Source organism: Salmo salar, chromosome 01 (assembly GCF_965601325.2).
Source record: "Salmo salar chromosome 01, fSalSal1, whole genome shotgun sequence".
Lineage (NCBI taxonomy): Eukaryota > Metazoa > Chordata > Actinopteri > Salmoniformes > Salmonidae > Salmo > Salmo salar.
The window spans coordinates 180,011,928-180,028,208 of record NC_138291.1 but is presented as its reverse complement, the minus strand read 5'-3'; the positions used below and the strand labels follow the sequence as shown (position 1 = coordinate 180,028,208).

The 16,281-nt window shown below is 42.2% G+C and overlaps 1 protein-coding gene across 2 annotated transcripts in view; it reads right to left on the bottom strand.

Moving 5' to 3' along the window:
- Positions 1–15,996, bottom strand: part of LOC106572283 (methyl-CpG-binding domain protein 2) — a 106,592-nt gene extending 90,596 nt beyond the window's left edge. For both annotated transcript variants that reach the window (XM_045694079.2, XM_045694080.2), the window contains exon 1: positions 15,501–15,996. In XM_045694079.2, the coding sequence (XP_045550035.1) occupies positions 15,501–15,610 (110 nt within the window). In that variant the 5' untranslated portion in view covers positions 15,611–15,996. The remainder of the gene's footprint in view (positions 1–15,500) is intronic.
- Between the last annotated feature and the right edge of the window lie 285 nt (positions 15,997–16,281).

Genomic DNA, 16,281 nt, shown 5'->3' with positions numbered 1-16,281 from the left:
AGTCAGTTAAAAACAAATTCTTATTTACAATGACAGCCTACTGGGGAACAGTGGGTTAACTTGCCTTGTTCAGGGGCAGAACGACAGATTTTTATCTTGTCAGCTCGGGGATTCAATACAGCAACATTTTGGTTACTGACCCAACGCTCTAACCACTAGGCTACCTGGAGGCTACCTGCCGCCCCAAATTTAGGAGATAAGAGGTGCTCAAAATTGACCCATTTTGCTTTCCCCAAACTACCATGAGACATCCATGTCTTCATCACTGGAAAAGGAAACTGTTGAGATTGATATATTTTTACAAGCGTAAAAAACGGGGTTGTCAAACTCTTTTATAATTAAAAAAAATACAAAATAATTATAAGAATTGTCATTAACTTTTAAATGTCAATCATCTAAAAAAAAAATGTGGTATCTTAGATATAATCTGAGGTGTTAGTGGATTAAGACACAGTTCACTCTTGGGTGGGTGCCATGTTTTGGCTGATAAATGTACTAAAATGTGAATCAAAATGTACTTTCAAATGGTAGCACAAAGATGATTGGAAGTCCACACATCAGAGAATGTTAATTTGGCAAATGGGAATATATCAGTTGTTTTAAATTATACTGTCAATCCTCCATAGGAAACCTATTAAAATTATAGAAATAGACATTTTCCATTTAAATTGACATTTGACAGTCATGATACTGGCAGCCATCTTTGTGGTAGTAATTGGAGGTAAAAATGTATTCAATTGAAATATACCAGCTACATTGCAGTTGTTTGATGGGATGTCTGTTCTATTGTCTATATTTCTATGATGTGTCTCAACCGATTGCAGGCACAACAAACACCTCTGATGTAAAATAGTGTCTAAGATACGTGGGTGAATAGTTTGTTTTATTTTTAATTTGACTAAACACTTTTTTTTCTCAAACATTTATTTATTAGTTTGACAACCCTGTTTGTAAGCTTTTCAATTATATTAAACTCAACTATTTATATTTTCCAGTAATTTTCCACATGGCTGTCTGATGGTAGGGAGAGGTATGTGCAATTCCACAAGAATGACTCAGATTTTACCACTTTAAAATGTATGCCAAACAAAAAGCATTGATTTCAAAGTTTAAAACACACCACATTACTCTATACACAAGAACTACTTTGAACTGAAACATAGAAAATGTCACACAAAAAAAAAAACTTTTACTGGAAGAACTGTGCAGATGCAAAGTTTGGTAACAGAATTACAGTAAAAATGTCCCTCAGTTTTTCACACGACCACAGTTTCCAAAAACTCTTATCTGCTCCAAATTAAGATTCAAAAGATGTCTGCAGAAAGAATGGCACCCTGAGTTTGAAAAAAAATAATAATATGATTTTAGTTACATCCGGTAACAGAATTACGATAACAGAACTGCATCATGGGTCCCTGATCTGTACTACACCGAAATGCCTAATCATGGATATGAATGTCATTCTGTTCATGGTGATGTATCCTGAATAGGTACAAAATATATAAATATTCAATATCCTCATTTGCATTTATGTGTATTATTCTACACACTGACTAGTATTCTAATGAACTCCGCCCCCCCAAAACAAGACCACATTTGGTTGGTCTGGAATAGATCAAATCTCAACCAATCCCATAGACGTCCAAACGTTTGAAACATAGACATCACAGTACAGCAGAGCACATTACATTATACTGTACTCTACTGTACTTTTCTGTCCAAACTTCTGAAACAAACGTCTATGATTGGTTTAAAATTTGCCCACTGACCAAATTTCAACTATTTTTCAAGGTTCATGGATGTCCGGTGCTCAGTGGATGAGGATGTTTGTACCTGTAAATTAGGGTAGGGCGGTATGCAGATTTCTATATCGTGCCTGTGCCATTCCCGGAATATTACGGTATTACCGTTTACCAGAATGCTAACAAGTACTAAGGAATTCTCATAGCGGATGCTAGGTAAATGCTAACAAGTACTAAGGAATTCTCACAGCGGATGCTAGGTAAATGCTAACAAGTACTAAGGAATTCTCACAGCGGATGCTAGGTAAATGCTAACAAGTACTAAGGAATTCTCATAGTAGATGCTAGGTAAATGCTAATGAGTACTAAGGAATTCTCATAGCGGCTGCTATCGTAAACGCTAACGAGCGCATGCAAACATTTACTACAAGGACAAACGCAGTTTGCAGCACACACAAAGCAAATACTAGACAGCGGGGATCTTAATCCAGGAGAGGATTGTCTCTGCTGTTGATCCCAAGAAGCTTGATCTTGCAAGCTAATGTTAGCCACTTAGCTAAAATTAGCAAAACCTAGCTGGAGAGAATTTATTTGGCACATCTTAGACTGTTAACTTAAAAAGTTAGAAGACAATATAGCTGACATACATTACTAGTGAATTTCATAACCAAATTACGAGTTTTAAATCACTTAACATTTAATAAACAAACTTCATATCAGTAAAAACACTAACTAATTGGTTACGCCCCCCCCCCCTGCTTTTTCTTCCAAATCGTCTCATTGCTGCAACTCCCCAACGGGCTCGGGAGAGGCGAAGGTCAAGTCATGCGTCCTCCAAAACATGACCTGCCAAACCGCACTTCTTAACACCCGCCCGCATAACCCGAAACCCAGCCGCAACCAAAGTCAAACCCTCCCCTAACCCGAACGAAGCTGGGCCAATTGGGCGCCGCCCTATGGGACTCCCGGGCACGGCCGGTTGTGACACAGCCTGGGATCTGAACCCGAGTCTGTAGTGACGCCTCAAGCACTGCGATGCAGTGTCTTAGACCGCTGCGCCACTCAGGAGGCCCCTACTTGCTACTTCTGTAAACTTTCAGTATCCTCCCTAATGGAGGGAGAGCAATTAGAAAATATCTTAAAGATATCTGGGTCTTTGGTCACGGAATTACAAAGCAATGTTTTCTTAAAGCTAAAGAAGGCAACTTTTATGTTTGTAATACCTTTTCTGGGTTTTTAAAATGGTAAATGTTGTCTAAGACTCTGTGTCCATCTGATTGACCAGAAATCAAAGCCTTTTTGCTTATTCCTAATTTTTAGGATGGAAAAGGGTTGAATTTTTTTTATATTTGCCTTAATTTCTGCAAAATATAGATTTATAGTAGATTTCATTTGACACCCAATTTGACATGCTCCTATGAACTTCACATGTTGGTGCTCATGGGTCCTTTTACATGGAAATGCACATATGTGAAATTGGTCAACTTTGACCACCTACAACTCAAATCAAAGTTTACTTGTCATGTGCACCGAATACAACAGGTGTAGACCTCACAGTGAAATGCTGAATACAACAGGTGTAGTAGACCTCACAGTGAAATGCTGAATACAACAGGTGTAGTAGACCTTACAGTGAAATGCTGAATACAACAGGTGTAGTAGACCTCACAGTGAAATGCTGAATACAACAGGTGTAGACCTTACAGTGAAATGCTGAATACAACAGGTGTAGACCTTACAGTGAAATGCTGAATACAACAGGTGTAGTAGACCTCACAGTGAAATGCTGAATACAACAGGTGTAGTAGACCTCACAGTGAAATGCTTACTTACAGGCTCTAACCAATAGTGCAAAAAACAATAGGTAAGTAAAGAAATAAAACAACAGTAAAAAGACAGGCTATATTCAGTAGAGAGGTTATATACAGTAGAGAGGCTATATACAGTAGCAAGGCAATATACAGTAGAGACTATATACAGTAGAGGCTATATACAGTAGAGAGGCTATATACAGTAGAGGTTATATACAGTAGAGGCTATATACAGTAGAGAGGCTATATACAGTAGAGGCTATATACAGTAGAGGCTATATACAGTAGAGAGACTCTAACAGTAGAGAGGCTATATACAGTAGAGAGGCTATATACAGTAGAGAGGCTATATACAGTAGAGTCTATATACAGTAGAGAGGCTATATACAGTAGAGAGGCTATAAACAGTAGAGAGGCTGTATACAGTAGAGAGGCTGTATACAGTAGAGAGGCTATAAACAGTAGACAGGCTATATACAGTAGAGAGGCTATATACAGTAGAGAGGCTATAAACAGTAGAGAGGCTGTATACAGTAGAGAGGCTATAAACAGTAGACAGGCTATATACAGTAGAGAGGCTATATACAGTAGAGAGGATATATACAGTAGAGAGGCTATATACAGTAGAGGCTATATACAGTAGAGAGGATATAAACAGTAGAGAGGCTGTATACAGTAGAGAGGCTGTATACAGTAGAGAGGCTATAAACAGTAGACAGGCTATATACAGTAGAGAGGCTATATACAGTAGAGAGGCTATATACAGTAGCGAGGCTATATACAGTAGAGAGGCTACATACAGTAGTGAGGCTATATACAGTAGAGAGGCTATATACAGTAGAGAGTCTCTAACAGTAGAGAGGCTCTAACAGTAGAGAGGCTATATACAGTAGAGAGGCTATATACAGTAGAGAGGCTATAACAGTAACGAGGCTATATACAGTAGAGAGGTTATATACAATAGCGAGGCTATATACAGTAGAGGCTATATACAGTAGAGAGGCTATATACAGTAGAGAGGCTATATACAGTAGAGGCTATATACAGTAGAGAGGCTATATACAGTAGAGAGGTTATATACAGTAGAGAGATATATACACTAGAGAGGCTATATACAGTAGAGGCTATATACAGTAGAGAGGCTATATACAGTAGAGAGGTTATATACAGTAGAGAGGCTATATACAGTAGAGGCTATATACAGTAGAGAGGCTATATACAGTAGAGAGGTTATATACAGTAGAGAGGCTATATACAGTAGAGGCTATATACAGTAGAGAGGCTATATACAGTAGAGAGGTTATATACAGTAGAGAGGCTATATACAGTAGAGGCTATATACAGTAGAGAGGCTATATACAGTAGAGGCTATATACAGTAGAGAGCCTATATACAGTAGAGAGCCTATATACAGTAGAGGCTATATACAGTAGAGAGGCTATATACAGTAGAGGCTATATACAGTAGAGAGGCTATATACAGTAGAGAGGCTATATACAGTAGAGAGGTTATATACAGTAGAGAGGCTATATACAGTAGAGGCTATATACAGTAGAGAGGCTATATACAGACACCGGTTAGTCAGGCTGATTGAGGTAGTATGTACATGTAGATATGGTTCAAGTGACTATGCATATATGATGAACAGAGAGTAGCAGTAGCGTAAAAAGAGGGGTTGGTGGGTGGTGGGACACAATGCAGATAGCCCGGTTAGCCAATGTACGGGAGCACTGGTTGGTCGAAACTCCTAAATGTTTTGTCATTCAGGTCCAAACAGTTACTTTCTGACCACTTCAACATTGGCCAACTATGTATAGAACGTTTTATTCAAATCAAACGGAACGACCCAACCAACAAACTACACACTGCCCACAAGGCCGCACAGCAAACTGCCCACAAGGCCGCACAGCAAACTGCCCACAAGGCCGCACAGCAAACTGCCCACAAGGCCGCACAACAAACTACCCACAAGGCCGCACAACAAACTACCCACAAGGCCGCACAGCAAACTACACACTGCCCACAAGGCCACACAGCAACAAACTACACACAAGGCCGCACAGCAAACTACCCACAAGGCCGCACAGCAAATTACACACAAGGCCGCACAGCAAACTGCCCACAAGGCCGCACAACAAACTACCCACAAGGCCGCACAACAAACTACCCACAAGGCCGCACAGCAAATTACACACAAGGCCGCACAACAAACTACACACAAGGCCGCACAAAAAATGTATTATTTATAAAGCCCTTTTTACATCAGCTGATGTCACAAGGTGCTGTACAGAAACCCAGCCTAAAACCCCAAACAGCAAGCAATGCAGGTGTAGAAGCACAGTGGAAAAACTCCTTAGCACAGGTTCTCCTTGTCTTCACATCAAAAACCAATAGTATTTCCTGTTCACACCATAGTAACATGTATAGATAAACATAGAAACAACTGAATGTCTCTGAATATTACTACACATGATAATCATTACATTCAGCTTCAAAACAGTAGTGCAACTGTGAAAATTGACTCTCTGAAGCACCGGCACTGCTAGCCTCTTCGCTCCGGGAGACCTGTGATTGGTTCTGACTCTAAACTTGTTCATATTGTTCATTATCAGGTATCCTATTGAAATATTGAGTGCCATAGTCTGTTTTATACACCAGAAGTTCATGGTTATCTGTAGGTGGAATTTATATGGTGGAGGGCAATTAAGCTTGGAATGTACTGAGTAAAGGAAAGGCAATCACATGGTTGCAGTCACTGATAAGGGTGGAGAGAGGTGGTTTAGTGAGGAATGGAGGTCAGGTCACATTAAGGGAGAAGGAACCGTTTATTACCCGCATCACATAACTTCCTGCCTAACAATAAAGATGTAATGTTTAGAGGGAAGGAGGACCCTCCACCCAAATTGGGGTATATATTAAAGGTCGACTGATTAATCGGAATGGCCGATTAATTAGGGCCGATTTCAAGTTTTCATAACAATCGGTAATCGGCATTTTTGGACACAGATCATGGCCGATTACATTGCACTCCACGAGGAGACTGCGTGGCAGGCTGACTACCTGTTACGCGAGTGCAGCAAGGAGCCAAGGTAAGGTGCTAGCTAGCATTAAACGTATCTTGTAAAAAAACAATCAATTTTAACATAATCACTAGTTAACTACACATGGTTGATGATATTACTAGTTTATCTAGCTTGTCCTGCGTTGCATATAATCGATGCGGTGCCTGTTAATTTATCATTGAATCACAGCCGACTTCGCCAAATGGGTGATTTAACAAGCGCATTTGCGAAAAAAGCACTGTTGTTGCACCAATGTGTACCTAACCATAACCATCAATGCCTTAAAATCAATACACAAGTATATATTTTTAAACCTGCATATTTTGTTAATATTGCCTGCTAACATGAATTTCTTTTAAGTAGGGAAATTGTGTCATTTCTCTTGCGTTCTGGAACGGTTCCGTATTTCACTGAAAGAATAAACGTTTTGTTTTCGGAATGATAGGTCATTAATATGGTCAAATCCGGAAACTAAGTCTCATATTTCTGTGTGTTATTATATTATAATTAAGTCTATGATTTGATAGAGCAGTCTGAGCAGTGGTAGGCAGCAGCAGGCTTGTAAGCATTCATTCAAACAGCACAAACAGCACACAACAAACTACACACTGCCCACAAGGCCGCACCTCAGACCATCCGTTTCCCTTACTCGCTGATAATCACACAGGCCTCACACGCTTTCACCACAGACTACGACACAGATCTACGCTACACAGCGCCTCACTAATACACAGGTCTACTCAGCACACACTAATACACAGGTCTACTCAGCTCCTCATTAATACACAGGTCTACTCAGCTCCTCATTAATACACAGGTCTACTCAGCACACACTAATACACAGGTCTACTCAGCGCCTCACTAATACACAGGTCTACTCAGCACACATTAATACACAGGTCTACTCAGCACACACTAATACACATGTCTACTCAGCACACACTAATACACAGGTCTACTCAGCACACACTAATACACAGGTCTACTCAGCGCCTCACTAATACACAGGTCTACTCAGCACACATTAATACACAGGTCTACTCAGCACACACTAATACACATGTCTACTCAGCACACACTAATACACAGGTCTACTCAGCACACACTAATACACAGGTCTACTCAGCACACATTAATACACAGGTCTACTCAGCACACACTAATACACAGGTCTACTCAGCACACACTAATACACAGGTCTACTCAGCACACACTAATACACAGGTCTACTCAGCACACACTAATACACAGGTCTACTCAGCACACACTAATACACAGGTCTACTCAGCACACACTAATACACAGGTCTACTCAGCACACACTAATACACAGGTCTACTCAGCACACACTAATACACAGGTCTACTCAGCGCCTCACTAATACACAGGTCTACTCAGCACACACTAATACACATGTCTACTCAGCACACACTAATACACAGGTCTACTCAGCACACACTAATACACAGGTCTACTCAGCACACACTAATACACAGGTCTACTCAGCGCCTCACTAATACACAGGTCTACTCAGCACACACTAATACACAGGTCTACTCAGCACACACTAATACACAGGTCTACTCAGCACACACTAATACACAGGTCTACTCAGCGCCTCACTAATACACAGGTCTACTCAGCACACATTAATACACAGGTCTACTCAGCACACACTAATACACATGTCTACTCAGCACACACTAATACACAGGTCTACTCAGCACACACTAATACACAGGTCTACTCAGCGCCTCACTAATACACAGGTCTACTCAGCACACATTAATACACAGGTCTACTCAGCACACACTAATACACAGGTCTACTCAGCACACACTAATACACAGGTCTACTCAGCACACACTAATACACAGGTCTACTCAGCACACACTCATCACATGCTGCTGAATAAGAATGAGGCATGTTTTTCACCAAGGGGAGAGAGGGAGGGGCTTGGGTGTAGAGTACATACACAGACAGGCTCATTGGCCTTTTGGCCCCAGGATGCAAGGCAAGGCGCTAGTCGAGCTCAGACGGCTTCGCCTTCAAAAACACTGAGCTGAGGAGGGGGATGAGGGAAGCATGCATGGCCTAGCATGTTGTAAATTGTCTATGCTCTGATAATTACAGATGTTACCTGGAACAAAATGTATCTTATATCTGACGATTGAATCGTTGTGATTCGAGGGAGGAGAATGAATCGCATGAGCTACGTTTCTCTTTGGTTTTCACAGGTGGAAGGAACACACCATTGATCACAAGAACACACAAATATTGCTAACTTTTCATTGTATTGATTTGTTTGAATCTTAACTCCTCTCAAAAACACACAAACACACACCGACACATATACAGTCAGCAACAAGTTGGACAAATTCAGGTCACACCTGGAATTGAGGAACCTGCATTGGATAGATGGAACGGGCTAATTGTATTTATTTAACCTTTATTTAACCAGGCAAGTCAGTTAAGAACAAATTCTTATTTACAATGACGGCCTACCGGGGAACAGTGGGTTAACTGCCTTGTTCAGGAGTAGAACGACAGATTTTGTACCTTGTCCAGCTCGGGGATTTCATCTTACAACCTTCCGGTTACTAGTCCAACGCTCTAACCACTAGGCTACCCTGCCTCCTCTACCCTCTAACCACTAGGCTACCTGCCTCCTCTACCCTCTAACCACTAGGCTACCTGCCGCCTCTACCCTCTAACCACTAGGCTACCTGCCGCCTCTACCCTCTAACCACTAGGCTACCCTGCCGCCTCTACACTCTAACCACTAGGCTACCTGCCGCCTCTACCCTCTAACCACTAGGCTACCTGCCGCCTCTACACTCTAACCACTAGGCTACCTGCCGCCTCTACCCTCTAACCACTAGGCTACCCTGCCGCCTCTACCCTCTAACCACTAGGCTACCCTGCCGCCTCTACCCTCTAACCACTATGCTACCTGCCGCCTCTACACTCTAACCACTATGCTACCTGCCGCCTCTACACTCTAACCACCTGGCTACCCTGCCGCCTCTACCCTCTAACCACTGGGCTACCCTGCCGCCTCTACCCTCTAACCACTAGGCTACCCTGCCGCCTCTACCCTCTAACCACTAGGCTACCTGCCGCCTCTACCCTCTAACCACTAGGCTACCTGCCGCCTCTACCCTCTAACCACTAGGCTACCTGCCGCCTCTACCCTCTAACCACTAGGCTACCTGCCGCCTCTACCCTCTAACCACTAGGCTACCCTGCCGCCTCTACCCTCTAACCACTAGGCTACCCTGCCGCCTCTACCCTCTAACCAATAGGCTACCCTGCCGCCTCTACCCTCTAACCACTAGGCTACCCTGCCGCCTCTACCCTCTAACCACTAGGCTACCTTGCCGCCCCTACCCTCTAACCACTAGGCTACCCTGCCGCCTCTACCCTCTAACCACTAGGCTACCCTGCCGCCTCTACACTCTAACCACTAGGCTACCCTGCCGCCTCTACCCTCTAACCACTAGGCTACCTACCGCCTCTACCCTCTAACCACTAGGCTACCTGCCGCCTCTACCCTCTAACCACTAGGCTACCTGCCGCCTCTACCCTCTAACCACTAGGCTACCTGCCGCCTCTACCCTCTAACCACTAGGCTACCCTGCCGCCTCTACCCTCTAACCACTAGGCTACCCTGCCGCCTCTACCCTCTAACCAATAGGCTACCCTGCCGCCTCTACCCTCTAACCACTAGGCTACCCTGCCGCCTCTACCCTCTAACCACTAGGCTACCTTGCCGCCCCTACCCTCTAACCACTAGGCTACCCTGCCGCCTCTACCCTCTAACCACTAGGCTACCCTGCCGCCTCTACACTCTAACCACTAGGCTACCCTGCCGCCTCTACCCTCTAACCACTAGGCTACCTACCGCCTCTACCCTCTAACCACTAGGCTACCCTGCCGCCTCTACCCTCTAACCACTAGGCTACCTGCCGCCTCTACACTCTAACCACTAGGCTACCTGCCGCCTCTACACTCTAACCACTAGGCTACCCTGCCGCCCCATGCGATGGTCCATTAGCTGTTACAGGTTTGCTACTGTTTGGTGTAGCAACAGAGAATTACCGACCAACCTTGGCTATACATTCTCAATTCCCGACTAGGAACTCAGCCCTCTGTCTACAGTACAATACCTGTTGAGTAATTCCTTGGCAATGTATCCTTCAGCATTGGTCCTTCTAAAGATGGTCCATAAAACCCATGGTATTTTGGCATACAACTCTTCAAAGCTCAATGACAGTGTCTTAGACCTTCACCTTCACACAGAAACTCATCTACTGTTACTATTAAAACTTAGTCAGATCATTACTCTGTTCCAGCTGTCTGAATGGCATTATTATCCAAACGTGGAGGTGTTGCTGTTTATATTCAGAACCACATTCCTGTAAAGCTTAGAGACGATCTCATGTTAAATATTGTTGCAGTAATATGGCTACAGGTTCATCTGCCTCACCTAAAGCCCATTCTGGTGGGAAGCTGCTATAGACCACCAAGTGTTAACAGTCAGTATCTGGATAATATGTGTGAAATGCTTGATAATGTATGTGATATCAACAGAGATGTATATTTTCTGGGTGATTTAAATATTGACTGGCTTTCATCAGGATGCCCCCTCAAGAGAAAGCTTCAAACTGTAACCAGTGTCTGCAACCTGGTTCAGGTTATCAATCAACCTACCAGGGTAGTTACAAACAGCACAGGAATTAAATCATCAACATGTATTGATCACATCTTTACTAATGCTGCAGAAATATGCTTTAAAGCAGTATCCAGATCCATCAGATGTAGTGATCACAATATAGTAGCCATATCTAGGAAAACCAAAGTTCCAAAGGCTGGGCCTAATATAGTGTATAAGAGGTCCTACAATAGGTTTGTAGTGATTCCTATGTTGATGATGTAAGAAATATTTGCTGGTCTGTGGTGTATAATGAGGAGCAAACAGACGCTGCACTTGACATATTTATGAAATTGCTTATTCCAGTTACTAATAAGCGTGCACCCATTAAGAAAATGACTGTAGAAACGGTTAAGTCCCCGTGGATTGATGAGGAATTAAAACATTGTTGTATGTTTGAGAGGGACGAGGCAAAAGAAATGGCAGATAAGTCTGGCTGCACAACCGATTGGGAAACGTACTGCAAATTGATAAATCATGTGACTAAACTGAATAAAAAGAAGAAGAAACTGCACTATGAAACAAAGATTAATGACAAAGAACGACAGTAAAACGCTTCGGAGCACCTTAAATGACGGCAAACTCAGCTCCATCATTCATTGAATCAGATGGCTCATTCATCACAAAACCCGCTGATATTGGCAAGATAAGCAAACTTAGGGATGACGTGCCAGCAACAAACGCTGACACTACACACTCAAGTATATCTGACCAAATTATGAAGGACAATCATTGTGATTTTGAATTCCGTGTAAAGTAAGTATGGAAGAAGTGAAAAAAATGATTGTTGTTTATCAACAATGACAAGCTTGGATGGAAAATTACTGAGGATAATAGCAGACAATATTGCCACTCCTATTTGCCATAGCTTCAATTTAAGCTTACTAGAAAGTGTGTGCCCTCAGGCCTGGAGGGAAGCTAAAGCTATTCCCCTACCTAAAGCCAGTAAAGCCCCCTTTACTGGCTCAAATAGCTGACCAATCAGCCTGTTACCAACCCTTTGAAAAACTTTTGGGAAAAAATTGTGTTTGACCAGATACAATGCTATTATACAGTGAAAAAAATAACAGACTTTCAGCACACTTATAGGGAAGGACATTCAACAAGCACAGCACTTACAAAAATGACTAATGATTGGCTGAGAGAAATTGATGATAAAAACATTGTGGGGGCTGTTTTGGAGGACTTCAGTGCAGCTTTTGACATTATCGATCATAGTCTGTTGCTGGAGAAACGTATGTGTTATGGCTTTACACCCCCTGCTATAATGTGGACAGAGAGTTACCTGTCTAACAGAACACAGAGGGTGTTCTTTAATGGAAACCTCTCAAGCGTAATCCAGGTAGAATCAGGAATTCCCCAAGGCAGCTCCCAATGCCCCTTACTGTTTTCAATCTTTACTAATGACAAGCCACTGGCTTTGAATAAAGTGTGTCTATGTATGCTGATGACTCAACACTATACACGTCAGCTACCACAGCGACTGAAATGACTGCAACAGTTAACAAAGAGCTGCAATTAGTTTCACAATGAGTGGCAAGGAATAAATTAGTCCTAAATATAAAAATAAAAAAAATAAAAGCATTGTATTTGGGACAAATCATTCACTAAACCCTGAACCGAAACTAAATATTGTAATAAATAAAGTGCTAATTGAGCGTGTTGAGGAGACTAAACTGCTTGGAGTAACCCTGGATTGTAAACTGTCATGGACAAAACATATTGATACAACAGTAGCTAAGATGGAGAGAAGTCTGTCCATAATAAAGCACTGCTCTGCCTTTTTAACAACACTATCAACAAGGCAGGTCCTACAGGCCCTAGTTTCTACCTTCTTAACAACACTATCAACAAGGCAGGTCCTACAGGCCCTAGTTTCTACCTTCTTAACAACTCTATCAACAAGGCAGGTCCTACAGGCCCTAGTTTCTACCTTCTTAACAACACTATCAACAAGGCAGGTCCTACAGGCCCTAGTTTCTACCTTCTTAATAACATTATCAACAAGGCAGGTCCTACAGGCCCTAGTTTCTACCTTCTTAACAACACTATCAACAAGGCAGGTCCTACAGGCCCTAGTTTCTACCTTCTTAACAACACTATCAACACTATCAACAAGGCAGGTCCTACAGGCCCTAGTTTCTACCTTCTTAATAACATTATCAACAAGGCAGGTCTTACAGGCCCTAGTTTCTACCTTCTTAATAACATTATCAACAAGGCAGGTCCTACAGGCCCTAGTTTTGTCGCACCTGGACTAATGTTCAGTCGTGTGGTCATGTGCCACAAAAAAGGACTTAGGAAAACTGCAATTGTCTCAGAACAGGGCAGCACGGCTGGCCCTTGGATCTACACAGAGAGCTAATATTAATAATATGCATGTCAATCTCTCCTGGCTCAAAGTGGAGGAGAGATTGACTTCATCACTACTTGTATTTGTGAGAAGTATTGATATGTTGAATGCACCAAGCTGTCTGCCTAAACTACTGGCACACAGCTCAGACACCCATACATACCCCACAAGACATGCCACCAGAGGTCTCTTCACAGTCCCCAAGTCCAGAACAGACTATGGGAGGCGCACAGTACTACATAGAGCCATGACTACATGGAACTCTATTCCACATCAAGTAACTCATGCTAGCAGTAAAATTGTATATAAAAAAAAACAGATAAAAAATACACCTTATGGAACAACACAAACATATGAAAATAAACGCACGATGACATACGAACTATACACACAGGTACACATGGATTTTGTGTTGGAGATATGTGGTAGTAGAGTAGGGGCCTGAGGGAACACACTAAGTGTGTTGTGAAATCTGTTGTAAATGTATTGTAATGTTTTAAAAATGTACAACTGCCTTAATTTTGCTGGACTCCAGGAAGAGTAGCTGCTGCAGCTAATGGGGATCCATAATAAATACAAATACAAAATGATTAGATAGGTACTGTTTGGTGTATCACAGAATTTAACTAACCTTGACTTGTCTACAGTTCCTCAATTCCCGACTTGGAAGAGAACCAATGTTTTCTAAACGTCCGTGTCTAGTTGCAGGGGGTTTGTCTGAATCTAGAAAACTCTACGTTATTAAATACAACAACAACAACTAAAATAGTTTTGCTCCATGAAGTAATACGACAATGTATACGCCGTCATCTTGTCTATTTCAAATCTTCTCTCGTTGTTCGAGAAAGGTTGAGTGGCAATCGTGACATGCAGCCTTTTGACGTAGACACCCACCATTCTCAATCAATGAGAACATATTTCAAATAGACAAGATTGCGGCATACACATCGTTGTATTCACGGAGAAAAACATGTATTTAAATTTAATAACGGCGCATTTTCTAGATTTAAAAAAAAACCCACGTGCAACTAGACATGGACGTTTATGGTTGTCTTCCAAGTCGGGAATTGCGTAAGTATGGACAAGTTAAGGTTAGTTAAAATCTCTAATACACCAGACAGTACCTGTCAGACAGCTGGAACAGAGTAAAGGTCTGACTGGGTGATTAGTTTTAATAGCAACAGTAGATGAGTTTCTGTGTGAAGGTGAAGGTCTACGACACCGTCATTGAGCTTTGAAGCACTTTGAAGAGTTGAATTGAGTGGTTCCAAAATACCATGGCTTTTAACAGACCAGAACATTGCCAAGGAATTACTCACAGATACTGTTCTTTAAACAGAGGGTTGTGTTCCAATAGTTCACCCTAGATTGTAAACAAGATCACGCATTTCCAAATCAGTCACATGATAAGACATGGTCAAGAATCCAAGTGACCCAAATAATGATGAGACTTATAACTACTGAGTTTTCATGAATTAAAAATTCCCCTCTATAGTCAACACTGAGTTAGATATGAACTTGTGCTGTCTATACGTAAAAATGTGATACAGTGTTACATGAGGGTGTTTATTGATACAATGTTCAGACCGCTGCTGGCATTAGCAACATTGTGGCACCATAAGTGGGTGACCAAGCTTTAACGTTTCGTTTAACTTGTAAGCTTTCGCCTACATCATTTTATTTGTATTTCTTCTTCTTCCTTTGTAAACGAGTTAATGATAGCTAAAATCGAACAGCTATCATTAAGTTGTGAAGTTATCAAGCAAGGTAGTTTTAACATTATTTGTGGTGTTTAATAACATCACTAATCGATCATTACCTGTAGTAATAGACATCAGTCTTGCCAGCGCTGAGTCCTGACTTCCGGATCACCTCTTCTTTCTTCCAGCCCGGTGGCAGACAGGGACAATCCATCCTCTTCTTCTCCATAACCGATTAGGAATCACATCAATCGCTGTTCAACTCAAGTCAAATGAGCCATAAAGAATAGGTTCACAACAGTGTTTAATAAAATACACCTGACTTAGCGATCTAAAAGTTCAAACTCTTATTAAAAGCCGTTTCAACTAAACACAGTGCGAAACATGAACTTTTATTTCCGCTATTGTATCCGGACTAGTGGGTAGATATAGTTAGAGTCCTTGTTTTTTGTTGTTGTTGTTGTTGACAGGTTTCCTCTTCGATGTTGAACTATCCTGAAAATGCGAGTGACCGCCGGTTGTAAATCTCCTTCGGCCGGTGGCGGCGGCGGTGGTAGTGACGTTCAGATATTTCAGCACTTCCCTCACTGACCCAGCGCCTGGCAACCGTTCTCAGAGCAACGCCCCGCCTCTTTGGAACACTCACGTCACTTCTCGGTTACACCCCCCCCCCCCCCCCACACTCCTCCCTTCCCCCCTCCCCTCCCTAAGGCGGTAGCTCGGGGGGGTTTTGACTAGATGGTATACAGCTTTTGTCAGGTTTAGGAGAATTTGCGCAGTAGGTTTAGGAGAATTTGCGCAGTAGGTTAGGAGAATTTGCGCAGTAGGTTTAGGAGAATTTGCGCAGTAGGTTAGGAGAATTTGCGCAGTAGGTTTAGGAGAATTTGCGCAGTAGGTTAG